At 37.7% G+C, this 27167-nt stretch overlaps 1 protein-coding gene across 3 annotated transcripts; it reads left to right on the top strand.

The window, feature by feature from the left end:
- The first annotated feature begins 3367 nt into the window (after window positions 1–3367).
- On the top strand, window positions 3368–27012 carry LOC113516558 (zinc finger protein 14-like). Of its 3 annotated transcripts, none has more exons than XM_052899074.1 (12): window positions 3368–3626; window positions 4746–5706; window positions 6580–6709; window positions 7978–8045; window positions 9487–9606; window positions 10622–10805; window positions 11395–11669; window positions 12025–12109; window positions 13008–13140; window positions 18378–18545; window positions 19540–19751; window positions 20481–27012. In XM_052899074.1, the coding sequence occupies exons 2-12, from the start codon at window positions 4755–4757 to the stop codon at window positions 21046–21048; spliced, it is 2895 nt and encodes a 964-aa protein (XP_052755034.1). In that variant the 5' UTR covers window positions 3368–3626; window positions 4746–4754; the 3' UTR covers window positions 21049–27012. The 3 variants fall into 3 exon arrangements, with proteins under 3 accessions (XP_052755034.1, XP_052755040.1, XP_052755046.1); XM_052899080.1 differs by having other exon boundaries at window positions 3368–3630; XM_052899086.1 differs by lacking the exon at window positions 20481–27012 and having other exon boundaries at window positions 19540–19755.
- Window positions 27013–27167: the final 155 nt, after the last annotated feature.

Raw genomic sequence — 27167 nt, 5'->3', positions numbered from 1 at the left:
AAGGTATGCCAAGTGTGAATTTAACTTTTGCCAGTCAGTAAATATGTTGTTTTTTTTTTCAATAGACTTAAAAAAAAGAGGTTCTTGATTCGGTTTAATATTTTTTACCTTATAACTCCGTTAATTGTCAACAGATTTGAAAAATTCTTTTTTTAACCTGAAAAATATACTTACAGATTGGTCCCATAGACATTTTACCAAAATCTATTCAGTAATTTCATTTTTAAATTGAAATAACTGGTGTTGCCAGACTGTAGGTTTTTTTTTTTTATAAGTGATAATAAAATAGTAACCCGCGCTATCGTTATACACCGGCGAGGCACCAGTGAAGGACGATAGGCGAGGATGAAGCAGGTCAGTTAGCTCATCGTGACGAATTCAACAACAATTAGCCACGATGGTTTCCAGGGGGAACCACGTGGAGGTTGACCTGGCATATTGCTAGCAATAGGGCTGTCAAACTCCATTGCTAACAATCCCTTTCCCGCCGCCAGACTGAAGTTGTTTTTTTTTTTGTAGAACACAATTAATACATACATACATACATACATATCTGTAACGCCTGTCTCCCATTAAGGTAGGCAGAAACAATGGAACGCCAAATGCTTCGATGCAAACAAATCAATTATTTAAATTTACATTTATTTACCGACCGTAATGGCGGCAAATAAGCATGTACAAAATGCCTGATAGTAAACGCTTACACCAGTCTATGGACGCCTGTTACACCAATGATATCACGCGCGTTGTTCACCTTGAAGGAACTACTTTTAAATTGATTTAAAAAGGTTTTTTTTTAATGAACGATAATGGAATGGTAACTGCGCTATCGGTATACCCTGGCGGGACACCAGTAACGGTTGAGAGGTGAGGATGAAAAGGCAGGTCAGTTAGCCCGTCGTGACGAATTCAACGATAAATTAGTCACGATGGTTTCCAGAGGGAACCACGTGGAGGTCGACCTGACAGGGTATATTGCTATTTGACCCCATTACTAACAATCCCTTTCCCCCCCCGTAAAGTATGGTTATTTTGTAGCTTCATATTTTTTTGTTTTTTTTTTTTGTTTTGTTATATTTTATGATATCTACTTGTTACTTATAAAAAATAAATAACGCAATGCAGAATTGTAGGGAATAAATAAATTAAATTGAAATTGAAAATACTTATTGAAAAATTTTCAACAAGTACTGTTATATCGATGCAATAAAGTGTTAAATAAATAAATAAATAAGATTCTTAATTCAATTGTAATTTTTTTTTATTTATTACTTCGTAATTCCGTCTTTTATTCAAAGTCTTGCCAGAGGGAGACTTTGTACAAAAATCGATTGCTTGGGTACTTCTGTCTCATTCGTGTTTCTACCGTAAAGCAGTTGTGTTTGCATGGCTTTGTTTCGGTTTGAAGGCTGGGATATGGCGTGAATTTACACGGTTCAGAGGAATAACACCTGAGTCCTCAGGATTGGCAATGCATGGGGGGTATCATGGGCGAAACGATGTACTCTGTTATGTGCATGGTACTGCTCATGTGTATAGGCGACGGTTACCACTTTCAATCAGGTGGGCCGTCAGCTTATTTGCCATTCTGTTGTATAAAAAAAATTATAAAATGACTGTTTAACGAGAGTGAAATGGTAACTCCGCCTGCGCTGTCAGTATATGCTGGTGGGGTATCAGGAACACATGATAGGTGAGGATGAAAACAGGTTAACTGGCCCCTGAAGAATTAATAATGATTAACCACGGTGGTTTCCAGGGAAAACCGCGTGGAGGTCGACCTAATAGGGTATATTGCTAGCAACGGCACTGTTAGATCCTGTTACTAATGAGCCCTTTCTCTCAATTCTGAACCAATTCGGAAAATTATTTTTTTTTTCGGACAAGATATACTCTCATAGTGTTCATATTATAATTTTATCAAATTCGATGCAGTGGTTTAGTTTAGAAAGCAAAATATTTGGTGTCAAGAAGTTGCCGTTTTTTGAAAAATAAAACCGTATTTTTTTTTTTTTATAATAATATGTATTCGAAGGCGAACCTGTCATCATCATTGCTTACGATGTCATCATCGATGCTTTCTCTTATTAAATATTTACATTAATTAATACACAAATTTTGTCTCGTTTACCAGATTCGAAGTCAGAATTTATGTGGTCACTAAGAGGTAATACAGCAGTAGGTTACAAATAATGTAAAGTTGACTTTCAAGCTGTATACTTATGGTTGAAAATGGTTCAGCGATGTTCTAAACCTAATTCATGTAAGTACAAAAATAATTTATTTAAACCGTATCTGCTTAGATAAATTATTTCTTACATTATAAACAATTATTTTAAAATATTTTGATCAATTAACATAATTGTTTCATAATTATATTAATTTTTAATATTAAATTGAAGAATATTTTCTCATTAGGTAAAACGAAACGTATAAACATCCTGACCTTGACTTTTGACACTTATAAAAAATGTTGCCAAATAGAAAAGTTTACCCAGTAAAAAGGTATTCGGAAGGAATTTTTATTAATATTTCTTTGCAAAGTATACACTCAAAGAAAAAACTAAAGAATATTTTTTTTTATTATAAAATATAACAAACATCAAAGCATTTTGTTTACACATTAACGTCATAAATTCGATTGAAATGAAATACTATTTATTTTAAAAAAGATATTAATTAATTTACAGACATTTTAAGTAATATTATATAATTTGTAAGGAAGTTTCTCTAATAATTCAAAACTTTTTCGATCTGTATTTGCTGTAAGTTGCAGATGGCCTTAATGGCTTCACCGAACACGTGCAGCGGCAAGTGCGGATGGCACTTCAAGTCCGTGGGAGGAAACAACGAAGTATTTATTCTTTCCGATGGATCGTGAGGGCGCCAGAATGATCCGGATCTCGGTTTAGAATCAGTGATTTAATTTTTTTTTATTTATTCTAGGTATACACAACAGGTTACAATCAATAACATTATAGACTTTATATAAAGATAATAGATTGAACTAGATTGAGACCCAAACACGTGTACACACAGCATGGTTAAAGCAGTCGGCATACAATGTTAAATTATAAAGTTATATAAAGAAAGCATATGAATTTGGTAAATAACAATGAAGTACATGCAAATAATAAAAATACATATAGATATGGACATGTCAAAGAGACTTGGTGGCTGATTGTAAAATGCTTTTGAAGGTGTTTAGACGTGAGTTGAAGATATCAATTTGAGGACATTTAGCTGAAAATTATGACAAATAGTTGTCAGTTATGAATTACAATCTGTGAGAACATAGAAAACATAAAAAAAAATCAATATAATGTATAATAAGGAAATAGAATTTATAAAAATGGCAATACGTTATGACAGCCGACGGCCATCGAAGCGCAATCAGTCAGTCACGCGAAAAAAAAAATCTGAATTTTTGTTTAATAATTTGTTGTTTTAAACCGTAAATAAAGTGATAACTATGTTATTAACCATGGCACAAGTTTAAATTAGTGTTTATATGATATGTTGTGGCAAAATGAGTGTATTTGCATAAGAAACATGATGATTTCTTTTGTCATACGTTTGGTGTGTTGATAAAAAAAGATCATTTTTTGTGACGACAGCCCATTAAGGTAGGTACGTACTTTTTTCTTCACTGTATCGATTAATCCACGGACGGGTTTCCGTTGTAAGAACCGTTTATGGCTGTATGTACTGGTTTGTTTTGTTTAATTTTTTTTTTATCTATTTACAATTTCTTTTTTTTTTTTAACGACACGTAGCGAGGCATAATTAATATTTTCCTTGAACGTAAACTTACGAACAATATTTGTACTAAAAAAAATGTATCGTTTAAGATGTTTCAAGCGGTCATTATTCACTGAAAGAAGTCTCCAAGTGTTTGATTGTTTAAAAATTAACTTAAACAGTTCAGCAAACCCATTTAAACTCTTGTATTTTTTACAAAAAATTCAGTGATGTTTAATAGTTACAAAGTAAAAGGTTACTTGTTTACAAATTTTATACACTACATTGTAATTGACAATTGATTAACTTGTAATAATAATAGTTTAAGCAGATATTGTTACACTTACAAAGAAGGTTCATACAGAGTAACATAACAAGTATAGAAGCTGAAGGTTTGTTTTTTTATCGATGATAATGAAATGGTAACCCCGCCTGCAAGGGGGGGATTGTTAGCAATGAAGTTTGACAGCCCCATTGCTAGCAATATCAGGTCAACCTCCACATGGTTCCCCTGGAAACCATAGTGAACAATTCTCGATTTACATTATTTTCACCGGTACCTTTCCTGCACTGGATTACCCAAATTAAATTATTTTCTCTCCAACTACACTGGGTTGGCTGGAAGAGATCTCTTTCAGAGATAAGTCCTCCCTTGCTAACAAGTTGTTAAACTAATCGCTACATGTATTGGTCAAGTGCAATAAAGAATATATAAATAAATAAATCTTTCTATAATTTGATGGATTATAATGTTATTTAAGAATCTGTTAATGTTTAAATAACATTACCAGAATAAAAAAATGTTTAAAATTATATTTACAATATAATAATATCCTCCTATAGAAAATTTACCAAATTTATCAATCATGGTATCAAATTTGAATGTTTTCATCCAAATTGATGAGAAAAACAAATACTCTGCAAGAAACTGGTAATATTTTTTTTTTTGTAAATGTTTATTTTGCCCCTAAGGGTATTAATTTTTACATTTTCTTTTTTCACAGACAACAAAAATGAATAGTACTAACATGAACTTAGATCCTGTCAAGATGAGTAACATGAACGTAGACATCGATCCGTTGAGCACATACGAATATCCAACGTACGTCAACTACAACAATATACAGGGCAACCCGCCATATTCTTACGATGTCAAGCTCGAAAACCCTATTAACGAATTCTTCCAATCGTTCATGAATGTAACAAACAACGATAACGAAATGAAGTTACCAGAGATGAACCAAGAAAATGTAAATAACGATAAACCAGTGAAAAAGGATGCCACTAATGAGGATGTCAAACCTAATATAGATGTAAAAAATATTAAAAAGGAGAAAAACGGAAAGAAAAGCAATTATTGGTCTGAAAAAATTACAGACAACACATTTGCGTTCTACGGATGCGCTGTGTGCAACGTGAGTTACTCAGCATTGCAGGAACTAGACCAGCATGTTACAATACACAAAGACAGAATAACGAGTTACGATTTGAAAATAAAAAATCAAATAAAACGGAAAAAAATGAAAAAGGAACAGAAAAGATTGAAAAAGTTGGGTAAAATCAAAACCGAAGATTTAATGGTTGACATAAAACCGGAGGATGGTTATATTGGTAACGAAAAAGCGTCGGAATTCAACTTTAACGAGAACAACGGAAACACAATAAATAATGAAAATGTAAATGGAATTAACGATAATAAAAATATTGTAAATAACGAAAATACGAATACAGGTAATTCAGAGAATCCAGTGAATAATAATGCACAGGAAACGAAATATACAGTTAACGGAAACAATAGTAATAGTAACGAAAATAATTCAGCTAGCAACGGAAATGAAAATGGATCAAATGTTAAAGTGTTTAAACCACCTGATATCAATTTGGAAAAGATATACAAATGTTTTGCATGTCAGAAGCAGTTCACTTTGAGTTATTATTTGAAATTACATGTGAGATCCCATACAGGTGAGATATTGTTTAATGGTAAAAAACACTATTAAATTGTTGTATTAGCCATTAACTGTCCATTGCTGAAAATAGCCTTTTTTTTTAAGCAACTCAGAATGGCAAACAAGCTGAATGAAAAGATGGCCTGATGGAAAGTGGTGACCAACGCCTATAGACATGATCAGTACTGTGGACAGAGTATACTATTTCGCCCATGATACCCCCCATGCGTTGCTATTCCTGAGGACTCAGGTGTTATTCTTCTGTACCCTGTAAATTCACTGCCATATCCCACCGTTCAAACCGAAACACAGCCATACAAACACAACTGCTTCACGATAAAAACACGAATGGGACAGAGGTGGCCAAGCAAATGTCTTGTGTACAAAGTCTCCCTGTGGTAAAAACCTCTCCCATAAGAGGGATTTGCCTGTAGTTACTATAGTTAGTTTCTTTCATGCTGCCATGGATGTTCTTACTTACTTAGATGGCAGGTAGCCTTCTTATGGACATTTTTTTAATGAATGACAATGAAATAGTACCCCCATCTGTGCTGACGGGGCACCAGTGAGGGATGATAGGTGAGGAAGAGAGCGGGTCAGTTGGCCCATAGTGATGAATTCATAAAAACACAATCAAGATGGTTTCCAGGGGGAACGGCTTGGAGGTAAACCTGATGAGGTATATTGTTAGCAATGAGGCCTCTAGTCCCATTATTTATAATATAGTTCAGCAATGGGCGCCTATATTTTTTTACTGTTTAAACTTGCCTCTAACAGTATTGATTTGCAGATAGTTAAGTATTTTTACATTTCTAACAAACCGTATATGGATTTGGTGATGTTTTAAGCAAAAATATTATTTTTTTAAAAAGTTTAATTTGCATTTCAGACGAGAAACCGTACACTTGCAGTATATGTGGCCAGTCGTTCATAACGGCGAGCAAACTCGGGCGGCACAACAAGAGAATACACCTCGCCATCAGATATCAGTGTCGGATATGTTACAGGTTCTTCTCTAGGTGAGGGTTTTTTTTAATTATTAATTTTCGAATACCTAATAGGTACTTATACTCAATAGATCTCATGCATTAATACAGAACTTAAATGTGACTATCATCAGAACTCAAATGTGACTGTGATCAGAACTCGAACACGACCATGATTAGAACTCGAACACGACCATGATCAAAACTCGAACACAACCATGATTAGAACTCGAACGCGACCATGATCAAAACTCGAACACAACCATGATTAGAACTCGAACGCGACCATGATCAAAACTCGAACACAACCAAGATTAGAACTCGAACGCGACCATGATCAAAACTCGAACACAACCATGATTAGAACTCGAACGCGACCATGATCAAAACTCGAACACAACCATGATTAGAACTCGAACACGACCATGATCAAAACTCGAACACAACCATGAATAGAACTCGAACGCGACCATGATCAAAACTCGAACACAACCATGATTAGAACTCGAACACGACCATGATCAGAACTCGAACGCGACCATGATCAAAACTCGAACACAACCATGATTAGAACTCGAACACGACCATGATCAGAACTCGAACACGATTGGCCAAGTGGCAAGCGGATTCGTCGATGGAACCGACATCGCTAGCGAGTCCATGAGATAGAATGAGAGCAACGCCGGATGTCTCATTTCAACTCACGGACTCGCTAGCGATACCGATTTCATCAATGAATCCGCTTGCCACTTGTCCAGAGGGTATGAACGGAATTCGATAAATATTGGCAAGAGCGCCACTCCTTCCGTTAGACCACATTCAAAGTCGGGCGGCTCGAATTATTGATAGTCAACGCCTTATTGTCCGACTTGATCCACTGAAACTGCGCAGAGATGTTGCATCTCTGTGCATCTTCTACCGAATTTATCATGGGGCGTGCTCTGAGGAATTGTTCGGATTGATACCTGCTGCTGATTTTCACCACCGTACAACCCGCCATAAACCAAAGTTTCATCCTAACCATCTGGACGAGTGGCGGTCCTCCACCGTGCGTTTTTCAAGGCACTTTCTGCCACGCACAACCACTCTTTGGAATCAACTTCCAGCAGCAGTATTTCCGAACCGATACGACATCGTAACCTTCAAGAAAAGAGCATATTCCTTTTTAAAAGGCCGGCAGCACACTTGCAATGCCGTTGGTGTTGTGGGTGATCATGGGCGGCGGTAGTCACTTACCGTCAGGTGAGCCGCATGCTCGTTTGCCCCCTGTGTTGTAAAAAAACAAATTTGCATATTTTCAGATTTGAATACTTGACGAGACATTTCGACAAAAAGCATCCCGAGGACAAATTGGAGGGGGAACCGTATGGTATGTAGTAATTGAGTTCAAATTACAATGACAGCTTTTAGGGGGGGAAAGGGATTGTTAGTAACGGAGACTGAGAATCCCATTGCTAGCAATATACCCAACCAGGTCGATCTCCTCGCGGTTCCCCCTGGAAACTATCATGGTTAATTCCTGATGAATTCATCATGATGTGCTAACTGGCCTGTTTTCATTCTCATCGATCACCCTTCACTGGTGCTCCGCCGGCGTATCCTGTTAGCGCAGGCGTGGTTACCATACCATTTTCACCCATAAAAAAAATTACAGCTTTTATATTACACTAGTGAACCGCTCCGGCGTCACGCGGTTTTTTCTTAATACAATACTCGCTAAAAATGTAGCTTTGTATAGGTGAAAGGATTTTTAAAATCGGTTGGTAGACTTCAAAAAGAAGCGAGGTCCTCGATTCTGTTTTTTTTTTGTATGTCTGTCACCTCATAACTCCGTCGGTTGTAAACCGATTTCGAAAATTCTTTTTTTATCTGAAAGGTTATACTTACAGTTTGGTCTTGTAGAAATTTTATCGAAAACGCTTCAGTAGTTTAGTTTTTAAACCAAAATAACTGGTTTAGTTACAACTGAACTTGGTTTATTTTGTGGGACACAATATTTAATTATAAATGTTACAGAGTATTTAAAACTAACTATAAACTTAACTATACCAACAATATATTTTTTTCTATGCAACTTAGAATGGCAAACAAGCTGACGGTCCACCTGATGGAAAGTGGTAACCGTCGTCTATAGACATGAGCAGTACCATGGGCATAACAGAGTATACTGTTTCGCCCATGATACCCCCCACGCGTTGCCATTCCTGAGGACTCAGGTGTTATTCCTCTGTACCGTGTAAACTCACTACCATATCCCACCCTTCAAACCGAAACACAGCCATGCAAACACAACTGCTTCACGGTAGAAACACGAATGGGACAGAGGTGGCCAAGCAAACGAGTTTTGTACAGACTCCCTTTGGTAAAAAAACTTATTAAACTTTATTCTTATTATAAAATTATCATATACTGAAAAATAAATAAATATTTATTTTTAAACCGCCATCGGTACCTCTGTACATCCTAAAGGTTTTTTTTTTGATGGGTAGAAACGGTATGGTAACCCCGCCTGCGCTAACGGGATACGCTGGCGTAGCACCAGTGAAGGGTGATAGATGAGAATGAAAACAGGCCAGTTAGCCCATCATGATGCATTCATCAGGAATTAACCATGATAGTTTCCAGATAGAACCGCGTGGAGGTCGACCTGGTTGGGTATATTGCTAGCAATGGGATTCTCAGTCTCCATTACTAACAATCCCTTTCCCGCACATCCTAAAGGTTGACTGGTACAGAATGCCTACAGCATTAAGTCCGCTCTTTGTACTACATTCTATTGGTCCATATTGTTTAAATAAATATATTTTCAGATTACAACGCGATTCTTCCATACCTGAAAGAGCTAGAAGAGCAGTTACGTGAGAAAACAGAAGAAAGCAAGCCGAAGACAGAAGATCTGTGGGAGGACTGGCCCCCGCCGCCGGAGCAATGTAAATAGATAGATAGATAGCCTTTATTGTTCCCTCCATAAGATTACAATAGTAAACTTATTATAGATACAAACAATTACAAGGAAATATTGCACCGAGAGAACAATGGAGACTTTGTACAAAAGTCGTCTGCTTGGCCACCTCTGTCCCATTCGTGTTTCAACAGTGAAGCAGTTGTGTTTGCATGGCTGTGTTTCGGTTTGAAGGGTGGGATATGGTAGTGAATTTACTGGGTACAGAGGAATAACACCTGAGTCCTCAGGCAATGGCAACGTATGAGGGGTATCATGGGTGAAACAGTATACTTTGTTATGTCCACAGTACTGCTCATGTCTATAGGCGACGGTTACCACTTTCCATCAGGTGGGCCGTCAGCTTGTTTGCCATTCTAAGTTGTATAAAAAAAAACAATGGGCGGCCTTATCGCTGAGAGCGATCTCTTGCAGGCGACCTTTGGATGGAGAAGAGCAGTTATAAATATCACTTTGGGATCAAATTCTTTTTCTGCAGTTAAGTTTTTAAATAACTGGTCTTATCACAATTGAAGTTAGTTCTTTTAGGAGAACACAGTCTTTAATTATTAATCATAACCTTCAAGAAAACAGCATATTCCTTTTTAAAAGGCCTTCATGGGGAGTGCTCTGAGGAATTGTTCGGTATGATACCTGCTGCTGATTTTCACCACCGTACAACCCGCCATAAACCAAAGTTTCATCCTAACCATCTGGACGAGTGGCGGTCCTCCACCGTGCGCTTTTCAAGGCACTTTCTTCCACGCACAACCACTCTTTGGAATCAACTTCCAGCAGCAATATTTCTTAACCGATACGACATCGTAACCTTCAAGAAAAGAGCATATTCCTTTTTAAAAGGCCGGCAGCACACCTGCAATGCCGTTAGTGTTGTGGGTGATCATGGGCGGCGGTAGTCACTTACCGTCAGGTGAGCCGCATGCTCGTTTACCCCCCTCCTCCCCACCCCCACTGTGTTGTAAAACAAATATTTTGCATCACAGTTCACAATGAAGACAACAAAGAATTCGAAAGCGAAGCACCAACGGACATCATTGTGGAGCCGGTGAAGATGAACATCGAGGAGGTGAAGGTGGACTGCGATGTGCAGGTGAAGAAGGAGTGTGAGGAAGAGACCACACATGCAGAGCCCGAGGAAGTCAAGGAGGAAGACTTCAAAGATGAGAAGTAAGATATGTAATGTTCTTATGGCTGATAATGGAATGATAACCTGTGCTAACGGTTTACGCTGGCGAGGCCCTAGTGTGGAATGATAGGTGAGGCAGGTCAGTTAGCCCATCGTGATGAATGCACCTGGAATTCAGTACGATGATTTCCAGGGGGGGGAGGAGGTTGACCTGACATGGTATATTCCTAGTAATGGAACTGATAATCCGCATTATTAACAATTTTGTCAAGAGAGGGGCTGGCTGTAAACCAGCGCTGTGCAGCTGTTCACATTGCAGTGGGACTCGCTCAGCATCAGCTGAGCCGGTTCCTTTTACCTAATATGAGACACTAAACTGCTGTCAAGAGAGGGACTGGCTGAAAACAAGCGCTGTGCAGCTGTTCACATTGCACTGGGACCAGTACAGCATCAGCTAAGCCAGTTCCTACTATGACATTCAAATACAAATGATTGTTTATGAATAAATAAAATAAAATGTAATATTACTGTATTTTCTGTTGTAACTATGTGTTTTTCTGACAATAAATACTCTGTTATTCGACGAATGTTACAACCCATTTATAATGTTACATTACATTTAATTTCTAGCGCATCCGACGACGACTACTTCCCGTCAAACACATGGGCGTCCACACCCAAGATAGAGAGCGATCCGCCGTCCCCCTCGCAGCCGCGACGCAAGTCCGAGGGGCCGCTTCAGTGCAAGATATGTCAGAAGAGCATCAGCACAGCGTCCTATATGCGAATACATATGAGAACTCACACCGGGGAGAAGCCGTTTAAATGTTACATATGTAACAGAGGGTTTATAACGTCCAGTAAGATGCACAGGCACGTGTTGACGCATTCGGAGTCATGGGAAGGTCAGTGTTACATTACATTTATCATATATATTTTTTTTATGCAACTTAGAATGGCGAACAAGCTGACGGCCCACCTGATGGAAAGTGGTAACCGTCGCCTATAGACATGAGCAGTACCATGCACATAACAGAGTATACTGTTTTGCCCATGATACCCCTTGCCATTCCTGAGGACTCAGGTGTTATTCCTCTGTACCGTGTAAATTCACGCCATATCCTACCGTTCAAACTGAAACACAGCCATGCAAACAACTGGTTCACGGTAGAAACACGAATGTGACAGAGGTGGCCAAGCAAAGGTATTTTGTACAAAGTCATATAATGGTTGAGCTTTAAAATTGGATTTTTTTTTAAGGAGAAGACAGTGCTGATGTTAAAATGGAGAATGTCAAGTCTGAGGAAGAAGGTGACGACGAGGGGAAGAAGAAAGCGGATAAGAAGTAAGAATTGTGAAATTATTGAAGTTAATTTCCCTAGAGACTAGAGTATGGGGTTTTTCAAAAATGGTTTATTAAGGTTTTGTTTTAATGGATGGTAATGGTATGGTAACCCCGCCTGCGCTAACGGGATACACTGGCGGGGCACCAGTGAAGGGTGATACGTGAGAATGAAAACAGGCCAGTTAGCACATCATGATGAATTCATCAGGAATTAACCACGATAGTTTCCAGGGGGAACCGCGAGGTCGACCTGGTTGGGTATATTGCTAGCAGTGGGATTCTCAGTCTCCATTACTAACAATCCCTTTCCCCCCTAAGACAGGTCAGTTAGTCCATCGTGATGAATATATCTGGATTTCAGCACGATGGTTTCCAGGGGAACTACGGGGAGGTCGACCTGATAGGGTATATTGCTAGCAATGGGACTGATAGTCCGCATTGCTAACAATTCTTTTCCCCCTGGTATATTGAAGTTTCTTCAGGGTCGGCAACGCCCCCTTCTAGTGTTGCAGGCGTCCATAGGCTACTAGAATGTTTCATCAGACGGGCTGTATGCTTCTTTGCCATCTTCATGGTATAAAAAAATCAACAGCTGTGTTCACATAGCTGTTTCGGATTGATGGGTGGGATGTGATAGTGGGATTATAGGGTAGGGAGGAGTTACACCTCTAGTCCTCAGGAATGGCAGTGCGTTACGTGTACCATGGGCGTCACAGTGTATCCTGTGACGTCCACGGTATCATCTGTATCTACTGACTTCCTGCAATGCATGAGGTCGTCACTTCATCTTTTTAGAGGTTGTTATACACTGCGTTTGCCCGTACGAGGTTGCCACTCAAGATTGGTTTTTTTCTATCAGTTCTTCGAGCTATGTGACCATTATTTATTTACATCGCAGAGCGCAAATCAAGAAAGCTAAGGCCAAGTTTGCGAAAAAGATGAAGCGGTCGGAGTCCAGTCGAAGGTCGCAGCGGCGGCCGCACGCCTGCTGCTACTGCCACAAACGGTTCCTGCACCTGGAGACCTTGCAGGTGAGCGGTAGCGGCTTAGAAAGTGTTGCCGGCAGGGGGCGCCACTCACGCGAGCAGTATTGTGATCTACTCGTGTTATCTACCTTCTAAGACACCATTGTGATTCATCATAATTATATCAGCCTTTATCTGTCCACTGCTGGACATAAGCCTTCTCCTTGGGTTTTGCCAGTAGTTGCCACGCTTGGCAGGCTGATTGGCAACCGCAGTTAGGCTTCAGAGATGTTTTAAGAGGACGCTGCTGTCCATCCCTCATCTCAGTCGCCTCTTACGACACCCACGGGAGAGGAAGGGGTGGCCTATTCTATGCTGGGACCACACGGCATTGTAGTAAATTCTTGTTAAACTGAGTCAATTAATTTGACTACATCCTCACCTATCATGCTTCCCTGGTACCCCGCCGGTGTATACCGATAGCGCAGTTATGGGAAAGGGACTGTAAATTATGGTGTTTAACAACCCCATTGCTAGTTTTTGCTATTGCTATGGATTCTAACATTTGCTATTTGCTAGCAATAAACCTTGTCGGGTCGACCTCCACGCGGTTCCCCCTGAGAACCAGTTTGATTAGTTCTCGTCAAATTTCACGATGTGCCAACTGACCTGCTTTCTTCCTCACCTATCATGCCTCCCTAGTAGCTATGGGTGATATCATCGCCGTTCTGAAATCTATATATTTGGGTTACTCCAGATTTTTTTTTTATTGGTGAAAATGGTATGGTAACCCCGCCTGCGCTAACGGGATACGCTGGCGGACCACCAGTGAAGGGTGATAGATGAGAATTAAAACAGGCCAGTTAGCACATCATGATGAATTCATCAGGAATTAACCATGATAGTTTCCAGGGAGAACCGCGAGGAGGTCGACCTGGTTGGGTATATTGCTAGCAATGGGATTCTCAGTCTCCATTACTAACAATCCCTTTCCCCCCTACTCTAGATATTAGGAGCAGATAGGTGTATACCTAATCTATCGAATCTATCAATATCGGAATGGGTGTATATCCATTCCGATATCGATAGATTCCTTCACATCAATATTACATTATTCACATTCCTCTTCCTCTCGGACCGCCGCAAGGTGTTGACGTCTTTATTGTGTACTTTTCTTTGTTTAATAATATTATTTGCATTTTAATTACAAAAAATATATTGAATACGCATTAGGAGTGCATAAGCAGTAAAGAAGCATCTATAAAGCGGCGCAATTTACCTACTTCTTCAAAACTTCTTACAGCCTGGTAATCGGCAATATAAGGTACGGTGAATAGTTACCTATCTATTTTTAGAAATCAACGCAAGGTTTACTATTACTATAATAGTTAATGAAGTGCCCCGTCTGCTGCAAGTGATTGGTCGCGGAAGCTCCGCCTATAATTTTACCTGTTACATTCATATAAACCGAAGAATTGTATTGTGTGCGACAGCTCATTATAGCTATTTTAAGATTGCATTGTAAAGCGCCTGAGTTTTAATCTACGTGAATCGATCTATTGTGTTTAGCTACACAATACATTTTGATATTATTTTATTACTGTCAAATATCTCGGTAATAGGAATGGAGAATATGAGCAATAAATCATTATCGGAAACAAATCTTTCGGAAAAACAGGATCAAAGTACTCCACCAAATTTTATGATTAAGCGAAGTAAACGAGGCAGAGAACATGAATGTGAGGCTGAATTCAGCGCCTTTAAGGATGAAATTAAAGTTTTACTGGCATCTAATATGGCGACTCAGCAAGAGGAGAACAAAAAAATTTACTCTGCCGTGATGGAAATCAAACAATCTAATAATAATATTGAGAATACCGTGGCCTTTCTTGCTACGCAAAATGACGAACTAAAAAAGAAAATAGAACAACTAGAACAACAGGCTAAAAAAGACAAAGACTATATAACTATTTTGGAAGAAAAAATAGAAGATGTGGAGCGCGGAAGTAGAAAGGCTAATATAGAGATAAAAAATGTACCAAAAAATAGTAATGAAAATAAGGAAGATTTAATAAGCATGACTGTGAAATTATCTAAGGCTATAGATTGTAATATCGACAGGCGAGATATTAAAGATATATATAGAGTGCATAACAAAAGGAGTGACACAAAAAATAGTTCTGTCATACTTGAGATGTCATCCACAATTTTAAAAGCCGAGTTCATCAAGACGAGTAAATCATATAATATCAGGCACAAGGAAAAGTTATGTGCAAAACATCTTGGATTTAAGATTGACGAGTATACTCCGATTTTTGTCTCAGAGCAGCTAACCATTAAGGCAGCTCGCTTATTTTACCTTGCAAGAGAAGTAGCCAAGACTAATGGATATAAATTTTGTTGGACAGCCTATGGAAGGGTGTACATCAGAAAAGATGAGAACTCCCCCATTATTGTCATAAAAAATGAAACACAAATAAATTCCCTAATGCAACTCAAATGACTAGACGTAGTTCCAGCCATAAATGAGTTTTTGTTATATTTTGGCCGTGTGATGATTTATTATAATATTATTTTATATGTAAAAAATATTAATAGAATATGTAATGTAAAAGAGTGGATCGTTTATACAAACAAATATATGCTCTCATTTACACTACAAACAACACTAATTTCTTTCTATTATTTTATACAAATTCAAGATATATATTTATACAGTACCTACTCATTACAAATACTAACACATTCATACACATATGTTCATTTACACACACACATACACGCTTGTTTACACAGATATATGCACACACATAAAAATACTCTCAAGTGTATTGTCCTGACATTTTATAAATTTCATTATGGATAGTACACTAAAAGTAATAAACGAAATAGACAATTCTGATACAATACAAGTAGTTGAATGTACTTCAGAGAATTTTTTAAAACAAATGCGAGTTAAAAATACTGATTTTATGATAATATCACAGAGTATTAAAACTTTAGAAAAATTAATTAACAACCGGTTAACAAATTATATAACTAAATACAATATATTATCATCGCAGCAATTCGGTTTTAGACAGGGGCTTTCTACTGAAGACGCAGTTTCGACGCTTGTTGCTAAAATTACAGAGGAGGTTGATAAGGGAAATAAGTGTTTAACTGTTTTCCTTGATATCAAAAAAGCCTTTGACACTGTTTCCGTTTACAAACTTCTGTACAGACTTGAGGGTATAGGTGTAAGAGGAATACCTCTTAAACTTTTTAAAGACTACCTATGTGAACGGAAACAAAGGGTTAAGATAGGCGAATTTATCAGTACAGAAGAAACAGTTACGTACGGGATCCCGCAAGGAAGCGTCCTCGGCCCTACACTGTTTCTTATATATATTAATACTTTATGTAACATGGCATTAGAAGAGGGATTAGTTATTTCATTTGCTGATGACACAGCTGTTATTTTCACAGGAGAGACTTGGGAACAAGTAAAGTTACATACTGAGAGCGGACTGGCTAAAATAGCGGATTGGCTGCAATATAATCTACTGACTTTAAATGCCATTAAATCTAACTACATCTGTTTTACTAACTATGATCGTACACAACCACAAAATAGATTTAATATAAAGATCCACAAATGCCGAAACTTTCAAAATTTAAATTGTTCTTGCGCTACAATTAATAAGGTACATAACACCAAATACCTGGGAGTAATTATCGATCAGCGTTTATCTTGGCACCAACACTCTGAAATAATTATGAATAGAATTCGAAAGCTTATTTGGGTATTTAAAATGCTACGTCATATTACTACAAAAACCTTATTGCAGCGAATTTATGTCTCCTTGGCTCAATCTATCCTTGTTTACTGCTTAGCAATTTGGGGAGGGGCAACAAAAATAAAATTTCTAGAACTAGAAAGGGCACAGAGATCGCTGTTAAAGGTGATGTACTTTAAACCATTTCGGTTCCCTACTGAAAGCCTTTACTTAATAACCGATCTTCTGACAGTAAGAAAATTATATGTACTTCAACTTACATTAAAAAAACATAAATCGCTAACATATAATCCTGAAAAGAATAAAAATAGAAGAAAACACAAAGTAGCTGATACAATCACAGTTAAAACTACATATGCAAAAAGACAATACACCAGTCAATCATCAAAAATATATAACAATTTAAATAAAGAACTCGATATATATTCACTCAATTATCATAAATGTAAAAAGACTCTATTTACTTGGCTTAAAGCCAAAAGTTACGATGAAATAGAAAATATAGTCTGGAATTAAAAAATAACCATATAAATAATAAATAAAAAGTACAAAAGTAAAAAAAAAAAATAATAAAGAACACAAACTATATTATTATATATATCTATACCATACACACAAATTCACACATACACACACACACACGCACGCACACACACGCTCGCACACACACATACACACAAGAACAAGCACATATACGACCGCATTTATTATCATAAATAGACATTTTTTCTTTTTTTATGATATGTAATTTTTTTAGTATTATTGTATAAAAGTAAAACAAAGTAAAATTTTTAATGCTGATTAAGAAAAAAAGAAAAGTAAATTGTAATGATCATGAAATTTAATTATTGTTGTGAAGGAGCGGTTTCTCCTAACACAAGCAATTTTTGCTTAACAGGAGATACCAAACCCTGTAATGTAACTAACTACCTTTGTATAAAGAAATAAATTTATTATTATTATTATTAATATTATATATTCGATAAGCAATATATATATATATATATATATATATATATATATATATATATATATATATATATATATATATATATTTAGTTACAATATATATATATAAACTAAATGTTTAAATATTTTTTATGCAACTTAGAATGGCAAACAAGCTGACGGCCCACCTGATTGAAAGTGGTAACCGTCGCCTATAGACATGAGCAGTAACGTGGACATAACAGAGTATACTGTTTCGTCCATGATACCCCCCATGCGTTGCTATTCCTGAGGACTCAGGTGTTATTCCTCTGTACCCTGTAAATTCACTGTCATATCCCACCCTTCAAACCGAAACACAGCCATGCAAACACAACTGGTTCACGGTAGAAACACGAATGGGACAGAGGTGGCCGAGCAAACGACTTTTGTACAAAGTCTCCGTCTGGTATAGATATTGGTATATAGTACGCATCCCTATACCCTGGTACCCTCCCCCCCCCCCTTAGCGTATACCGATAGCATGGGTTTGATTACTATTCTAATATCATAAAAAATGCATGTTTTTCTTTTCAGGTCCACAAGAAGAGTCACGAAGGTGAGAGCCTGGTGCTAAGGTGCAACTTCTGCCTGGAGGAAGCGGCCGATGACGACTCGCTGCGGACCCACGAGGCCTCCCATACGGGACCAAAGCCCTACCTCTGCACCATATGTGGGAAATCCTACAAACGGAGGGAGACCATGGTACGTCTTAAGTCTTAGGAGAGATTTTGCCTCACTCTGCGTGTTCACCCGCCTGTACAATGGACTGTGCTTAGAGGAATTGTTTAATATGATGCCCACAGCCACTTTCTACCATCGTACGGCTCGCCATCGACAGGGAGTTCACCCTCATGTCCTACAGCCTCAATGGTCGCGTACTGCGCGGTTTCAAAGATGTTTCCTTCCACAAACACTCAGGTTGTGGAATGAGCTCCCTGCCGAGGTTTTCCCAAGAGACTACAGCATGGGGTTCTTCAAAAGAGGGGTAAAGAGGTTTCTTCAGGGTCGGCAACGCGCGCGTAATACCTCTGGTATTGCAGGCGTTCATAGGCTACGGTAGCCGCTTACCATCAGGTGGGCCGTATGCTTGTTTGCCACCTCAGTGGTATAAAAAAAATGTGACTACATTATCGTAATGAACAGCTTCCAACTGACCACTGCTGCCTTTCCATGGGGGTTTTGCCAGTAGTTGCCAAGCTTGGCAGCTGCGTGAGGCTTTGAAGATGTTTTAAGAGGGACGCTGCAGGCATATGGTATTTGTAATGGGGCCTTAAAAGGAGCAAGCTAAAAAAATGGTAGGACAGTCAATTGTTATATATGACATATATATATACATATACTATATTTTTTTTGATGGGTGAAAATGGTATAGTAACCCCGCCTGCGCTAACGGGATACGCCGGCGGAGCACCAGTGAAGGGTGATAGATGAGAATGAAAACAGGCCAGTTAGCCCGTCATGATGAATTCATCAGGAATTAACCATGATAGTTTCCAGGGGGAACCGCGAGGAGGTCCACCTGGTTGGGTATATTGCTAGCAATGGGATTCTCAGTCTCCATTACTAACAATCCCTTTCTCCCCACATATACTATATTATATATGAAATTGAGAATAATATAAAGTACAAGTTTTTCTACCAGACTTTTTTTTGTAAAGTGATTAATAAAGAATAAATAAATTTCCACCCCCCACAGATATACCATAGGAAGCACCATAAACCGGAAAAAGAATATATATGCGATATATGTTCGAAAACCTTCAACGCGCCATGCAAGCTCCAACGGCACATAGTGAGCCATAGAGTCGACAAATTCGTATTGCGATATGAGTGTCCTGTCTGCGCGCATATGTTTAACACTAAATACCACATACAGATGCACTTGTCGACCCACCAGAAGGAAGGGCTGTGAGTATACGCCTTCATTTAAATTTGTATGGACTTGTATGGGTGTTGTATGAGTGTTGTATTATGTTGAATTGAACGTAGATACGCTGCAAAGGGTAGGATTATGTGTATTTGTCTTAAATTTAGTTTGTATGGGAGATGTATGGAAGCTTTTATTGGCTGTGAACTGTCGATGTCGAAATTGTGTGTATTGTAACTTTATGGCAGTTTGTATGTATTTGTATGGAAGTTGTATGAGAGTTGTATTATGTTGAATTACATATAGGTATGCTCCAGAATGCAGCACTATATGTATATTACGGTTTGTATGGGAAATGTATGAGAGCTTCTATTCCTCGTATATAGTCGTCGTCAAAATTGTGTATATTGTAACTTGATAGCATAGGTTTGTATGAATTTGTATGGAAGTTCTATTATGTTGAATTGAACATAGGTACGCTCCAGAAGGCAGGACTGTATATATTTACGTTTATTACAGTTTGTATGGGAGATGTATGAAAGCTTTTATTAGTTGCAATTGTGTGTATTGTCTAAATGAACTTGTATGATGTACAATTGGTTTGTAATTTGTATGTTTTTACGCATAAACAATCGAATTTCGAATGCCCGTCTTTGTTTGTATTTCGAATTTTAAATAATAGAACAATTTTAAATATTTCCGAACTCTTATGTATAGAATTAATTTTTAATCTATTTGAAAATAGAACGCAATTTTTTTTTTTCTTACAGAATCATAGAGGAAAACCGCAACGACATATTAGCCATGGTGCTGCAGAACGCGCGAAAAATACCCAAACACTCGGACACGCAGGCGAACATCAGCGACATGATCCCGCCGGACGAGAGAAGCCGCGTGTGCAACATATGCGGTGAGGTATTCCAACACTTCTACTATTTAGAAGAGCATCTCAAGTCTCACGGCTCGAAAATTGCAATAGAAGATATAACAAAGACGGAAGAGAAGAAGCACGTATGCACGGTGTGCAACAAAAGCTTCAAATTGCATTACTATCTTAAACTGCATAGCTTCACCCACACTAAGGAGAAGCCGTACATCTGCCAGCAATGTGGTAAGGGCTTTATAACTAAAGGTAAACTCAAACGTCATCTGGAGACGCATTCGGGACTTAAAAAGTACCAGTGTCACATATGCTACAAGTTTTTCACGAGAACCTCATACCTAAGGATACACATACGAACAATTCACGGTACGCAAGATTACAATTTTAGGTTAGAAAAAGAATTTGGCGATCAAATGGGATCGCTCCATAACATGATGGGCCACCATAGTGTTTAGTTACAATAGTTTTATACGAAATTTATTTTTTCTTTCACTCGACACAAGTGGTAAACGATCGGCGTGCCTTTGACGTATTGCGTAAAGAAAAGTTGAATAATTGTCTATGGATTGCAAGGGTAGGGATTGTACACGGTCATTCGGGTTCAAAAAAATGTTAGTAATATATAATACGACCTTTTTTACGTGCATAAACGTCCCTCGGAACGGGATGTGTCCACTGACCGGGATAAAAAGTTGCCTTCTCTGATCCGATCCATATAGTACGTGTATACCAAACTAGATGGCGCTGTTTCATATTATATAAGTACTAGCTGACTCGGCAAACGTTGTTTTACCATATACATTATTTCTAGAACTATACATGAAAATTTATCCTACTACAATTATTATATTCGATTGCCATCTTGCAACCCTATTGCGGAATATAAAAATCGCAATTAAAAAACAGGGGTTGATCGTAAAAGGGTGAAAATTTGAGGTTGTATGTATTTTTCAATGCTGAATTATAATAAACAAAATGTTAAAAAAATAAAAAAAATAAAAAATTTATGGTTGGGTCACCCTTATTATTGAGGGGTATGAAAAATAGATGTTGGCCGATTCTCAGATCTACCTGATATGCACACAAAATTTCATAAAAATCGGTAAAGCTGTTTCGAAGGAGTTTGGTAACAAACACCGCGACACGAGAATTTTATATATTAGATACATACAGATTTATTTATTTAATATGAAACAACGCCATCTAGTTCGGTATACACTTAGTATATAGGTCGGAGATCCTTCTCCGTCTACTTCTAAGGTACTTTTTCACCCGGTCAGTGAGTATATGCCTGTAACGGGAAGAAAGTCGTGGCTAAAAGCTTTTTTTTTAAACCTCCATCGAGTACGTTTGCACTTCCCAAAGGTTGACTGGTAGAGAATGCCTATAGCATTAAGTCCGCCTTTTTTATCACATTCTATTGGTCCATAATGTTTAAATAAATAAATAAAAGATATTTTTATATATTATAAACATTTAGGTGACCCGGGTAAATTAATTATCCCGGACGAAGTCGCGGGTAAAAGGTAGTATCAGTATAAATACACAGAAACGTCAAAAACCTACTGAATTCAGAAGAATACAGATTTTTTCTGGGTTGAGTTAGTAGAGCCTTTGCTGAAAATGGCGATATGAATGAAAAACAGGACTCTTGAATGTTCTGACGTCACATATGACAAGTTCTTATTTGATAAAGCGATTACCCCTTTTGCGTAGTCGAGTAACTTGGGTATGGGGTTTTTGTTTTTAATTATTTTTTTTATTTCAGTAGGTACTAATTCTGCTATTTTTAATGCAATTGATTAAAAATTTAAAAAACAGTCACGAAAGTTGACTTTAAATATAGTAATATTGGTACCGTTCCAATATCTTTATTTTTATACAACTTAGAATGGCCAACAAGCTGACGGCCCACCTGATGGAAAGTGGTAACCGTCGCCTATAGACATGAGCAGTACCATGCACATAACAGAGTATACTGTTTCGCCTATGATACCCCGCATGCGTTGCCATTCCTGAGGACTCAGGTGTTATTCCTCTGAACCCAGTAAATTTACGCCATATCCCACCCTTCAAATCGAAACACAGCCATCCATGCAAACACAACTGCTTCACGGTTGAAACACGAATGGGACAGAGGTACCCAAGCAATCGACTTTTATACAAAGTCTCCCTCTGGTCTATCAACATATATATTGGGTAGTTTTGGAAAAAAGTGATCAGCCATTCCGATATCGCCCGTATTTGTCGGATGTCTATATACTTTTGATCGGACGCTTTTTCCCGCCATCAATGTATTTACCAGAGGAAGACTTTGTACAAAAGTCTTTTGCTTGGGTACCTCTGTCATTTCGTGTTTCTACCGTGAAGCAGTTGTGTTTGCATGGCTGTGTTTCGGTTTGAAGGGTGGGATATGGCGTGAATTTACACGGTACAGAGGAATAACACCTGAGTCCTCAGGAATGGCAACGCGTGGGGAGGTATCATGGGCGAAACAGTATACTCTGTTATGTCCACGGTACTGCTCATGTCTATAGGCGACGGTTACCACTTTCCATCAGGTGGGCCGTCAGCTTGTTTGCCATTCTAAGTTGCATATATATATATTGGATCGGTATCCATTTTACCCATGCCTACATCAAAGGATGCTTGTTGACGGTTCCAGTACCGCCGGCATAGAAATAAATATATATATTTTATAAATATATGACATTAATAATTGAATATTGTAAATAAAAATGTGTATATAAATTGTAAATATATTTTTTATTAGTATATAATTCAAAAATGTTTCCTTAATTAACGAAATGGTATATTTTGTTGTAACAATGTAATGGATGGGTGTAACCGCTTGACTTCATCATTAAATGTTCCATAAAACGCCTACCACTTGTTCACAAAACCGTCAAATATAATATAATAAAATTGTAGTCACACGATGTTTTCACATAGAGATGTTGTAAGGAGAATTGATATGAGAGGTCTTAATAAGGCCAATATTTGTCAAATCTAGGGCTGCCATCACCTGAATTGCCGACACCGAAAAATCCCGGATATTCGGGCGAAATATGGGCCTTTCCCCGGACACTTCGGAGAACAATTTTTTTTGTAACAATAATAAAAAAAAAGTTATATAAAAACCAAGCTGAACTGTGGATGACTAACGTAACTAAGATTTATTTCAATTGATCGCCTTCCTATAAAAAAGTGGACAGGCCCCAGAACGCCTTTCAAAATCCGGGAAATTCCGGACGGACGGCAGCCCTAGTTAAAACAATATTATTTTTGACATTTTGTCTGTCTTTATTTTCGTTCCGGTATATACACAGAAAGTTATATTCCAAATTGGACGTCGTTATCGCAATTTTATTTGATGCCGGAACTATAATAGACAAAGCAAAATTATGAAAAATATTAATATTAATACAGGGTGTAAAGGACAGGTCAGCTGTGTGAGGTCAAAGCCACAAGCGTACGAAAACTACCTACGAAGAAGCGCCACTGACCGCGCGCTGTAGGTATCACGCGTCGTGTCGAGCGTAACATTTCAAATACATTGCGCGGCGTCGACACTAAGAAGCGTTAATTATACGGCTGCGGTGCATTACCGGCGGGAGAACAATCTGCCATCTGATTCAGTACATTCATTTGAATCAGCTGTTTTCGTTTCGGCCAACCTGTTCCTTACACCCTGTATATTTAGAATCTAATATGATTTAGTTCTCTTAGTTAAAGAAATAAAGTTTAAAATTACTTGGAAGGACTCTAAGGTGAATGAGCTAATCTTAACAGAGTTATATTAGCTTAGCTTAGCTCACTATGTGGTTTACACTCGACATGTCAAATTGTTTGCTAATTATGGCAAGTGTAAAAAAAGGTTTCCACTTTAGGTTTTTTGGTGGAACTGCCAATTAGGAATTTATCACGGGGAGTGCTCTGAGGAATTGTTCGGATTGATACCTGCTGCTGATTTTCACCACCGTACAACCCGCCATAAACTAAAATTTCATCCCAACCATCTGGACGAGTGGCGGTCCTCCACCGTGCGTTTTTCAAGGCACTTTCTTCCACGCACAACCACTCTTTGGAATCAACTTCCAGCAGCAGTATTTCCGAACCGATACGATATCGTGACCTTCAAGAAAAGAGCATATTCCCTTTTGAAAGGCCGGCAGCACACCTGCAATGCCGCTGGTGTTGTGGGTGATCATGGGCGGCGGTAGTCACTTACCGTCAGGTGAGCCGCATGCTCGTTTGCCCCGTGTTATAAAAAAAAGGTATTTTTCTTTTTTTTATATAAATACAGGGTGTATACAGTGAAGTTGTAAATTGTATGTCGATACGAAATGTGATGTTTGCTAATTTGTACTTACACCAGATGTCGCTACGTGTTCGTGCGTAGGTGGCGCCCTCTGGAATCATGTGTGTGTAAGGTCGCCACTGATGCGTTGTGACGTTAACTCCTAGTAGTCGATCGTTTGTTGTTGACAATATTGAAAGGTTTGTCTAAAGGGATACGTTATACTATTAAATATATAGGGTCATGTATTCATGAGAGTCATACTTTATTTCAGAAAACTTACCCCCTTATTCATAAAAACTGAAAACGTTTACAAATCTGTTAACCTTTAAATGCCTGAAGTTTCAAATTTGATACCGCGGTTTGCATTGTTTCATTATTAAATAAATTTAAACATTTTGACCACCATAATGGCTAAAGTATCAAAAATGATACCAAATGTTTTTTTTTCCAAAATAAATATATATATAAAAATATCGTTTTGATTTTTTTTACTACTTTTTTTATACAACTTAGAATGGCAAACAAGCTGACGGCCCACCTGATGGGAAGTGGTAACCGTCGTCTATAGACACGAGCAGTACCGTGGACATAACAGAGTGTACTGTTTCGCCCATGTTACCCCCCATGCGTTGCCATTCCTAAGGACTCAGGTGTTATTCCTCTGTACCGTGTAAATTCACGCCATATCCCACCCTTCAAACTGACACGCAACCATGCAAACAACTGCTTCACGGTAGAAACACGAATGTGACAGAGGTGGCCAAGCAATCGACTTTTGTACAAAGTCTCCCTCTGGTGACAACTACTTTTCCCCATTAGTGAACACAGTAAAGGGTACACTTATACATATTTTTAATTCGAATTAAAAAATCAGGCTTTTAAAGGTTAATTATTTAAAATTATATAGTTAAAATACTGTTCACTGTTTTGTCACTTTCTTTCAAATTTAGAATTTAGTTCAAAAGAGAAGGGTTTGACATTTTTGTGAATAAGAGGGTAGTCTTAAATTTACTTATTAAGAGTTAAATTCTGTTTTGCAAATATTTTTGTTTTTTTTTTATTTAGATATATAGATAGGTACTCTGTATTGTTCCCTCCATAAGATTACAATAGTAAACTTATTATAGATACAAACAATTACAAGGTAATATTGCACTGAGAGAACAATGCGCGGCCTTATCGCTGAGAGCGATCTCTTGCACGCCACCTTTGGATGGAGAGGAGTAGCTATAAACAGTTCGACTGGAGGCACGAACCTCTGTTATTTATACAACTATTTTTATAATGCCTCTTCTCTATATATGTCATATTAAAATTTTAATGAAATTTTACGTTATAATGTTTTTAACCGACTTCGAAAAAGGTGAAATTGTCAATTCAGTTTTTTTTTATTTTGTTTTGTTACCAAAGAACTCCGTCGTTTTTGTGTTAATTTTTGATTTTTTTTATCTGAAACGTTGTTTTCAGATTGGTACTGTGGAAATTGCATCAAAACCGGCTCAGCGGTTTAGTTTTTAAATAAATATAAACGGGTTTATGGTTGTGACTATTATTTTAAAGTATTGAGGTAATTATGAATTCAGTTTTGCCCCGGTTGGAGTCGGTCTTTTGTGGAGCAAAATCTACTTACTCAGTTATTTTCAGAGCAAAAAGTAGATATCTTTTAAACTTTAAAATGTATTATCTAAGTATACAACAATTATACGCAATGACGTCTAAGATTATTTACCAGGGGACACCTGTCCCCATAAAGAAATGCACGTATATATTTTTAGATGAATCTGCTCACAGCTGACAGCTCTAATTCAGACTTTCTTGGGTGGGCACTACACAATTGTAGGTGGGCACGGCCCAACCGTCCCCCCTCAAGTATGTTTATAAATATATGATCATATATGTTTGAGAGTAGTAAGTCCCTGCATTGTAAAGTTGATGGGTTTTGTTACGTGAGCGCGGGCGGAGTCCCGAGTCTGTTTTAGCCGATTTTTAATAAAGTTTAGTTATGTATTAGCAATAATTTTACCATTTAGTTATGGATTCTATATTACGATTCCAAGAGGTTGTTGATTTTGTAAAAAAAAAAGAAGAATATAGCAAATAAACTAATTAAGTTTTATCCGTTTGTTTCATTTGATCTCCGTAACCCAGACTAAAGGATTCGCATTTATTCGACCGAAGTAGGTTAAGTGGAACCGACTTCAAGAAAAGAGGTTCTCGCTTCGGTCGTATTTTTTATGTTTGTTATGTACTTAGGATATAAGGATAGGTATT

The sequence above is a fragment of the Galleria mellonella genome, unplaced genomic scaffold, assembly GCF_026898425.1.
Source record: "Galleria mellonella isolate WM207_F2 unplaced genomic scaffold, CSIRO_AGI_GalMel_v1 utg121, whole genome shotgun sequence".
NCBI classification, from domain to species: domain Eukaryota; kingdom Metazoa; phylum Arthropoda; class Insecta; order Lepidoptera; family Pyralidae; genus Galleria; species Galleria mellonella.
Note: the sequence above shows the minus strand (reverse complement) of the source record. Positions and strands in the feature narration are given on the sequence as shown.

What these genes read in the sequence shown, in the direction of transcription:
- LOC113516558 (XM_052899074.1), top strand. Translation starts at nt 4,755, where the DNA reads ATGAATAGTACTAACATGAACTTAGATCCTGTCAAGATGAGTAACATG. An exon ending in TGCACCTGGAGACCTTGCAG is followed by an intron (nt 13,141 to 18,377) that starts GTGAGCGGTAGC and finishes TTTTCTTTTCAG; the next exon opens with GTCCACAAGAAGAGTCACGA. An exon ending in ACCCACCAGAAGGAAGGGCT is followed by an intron (nt 19,752 to 20,480) that starts GTGAGTATACGC and finishes TTTTTCTTACAG; the next exon opens with AATCATAGAGGAAAACCGCA.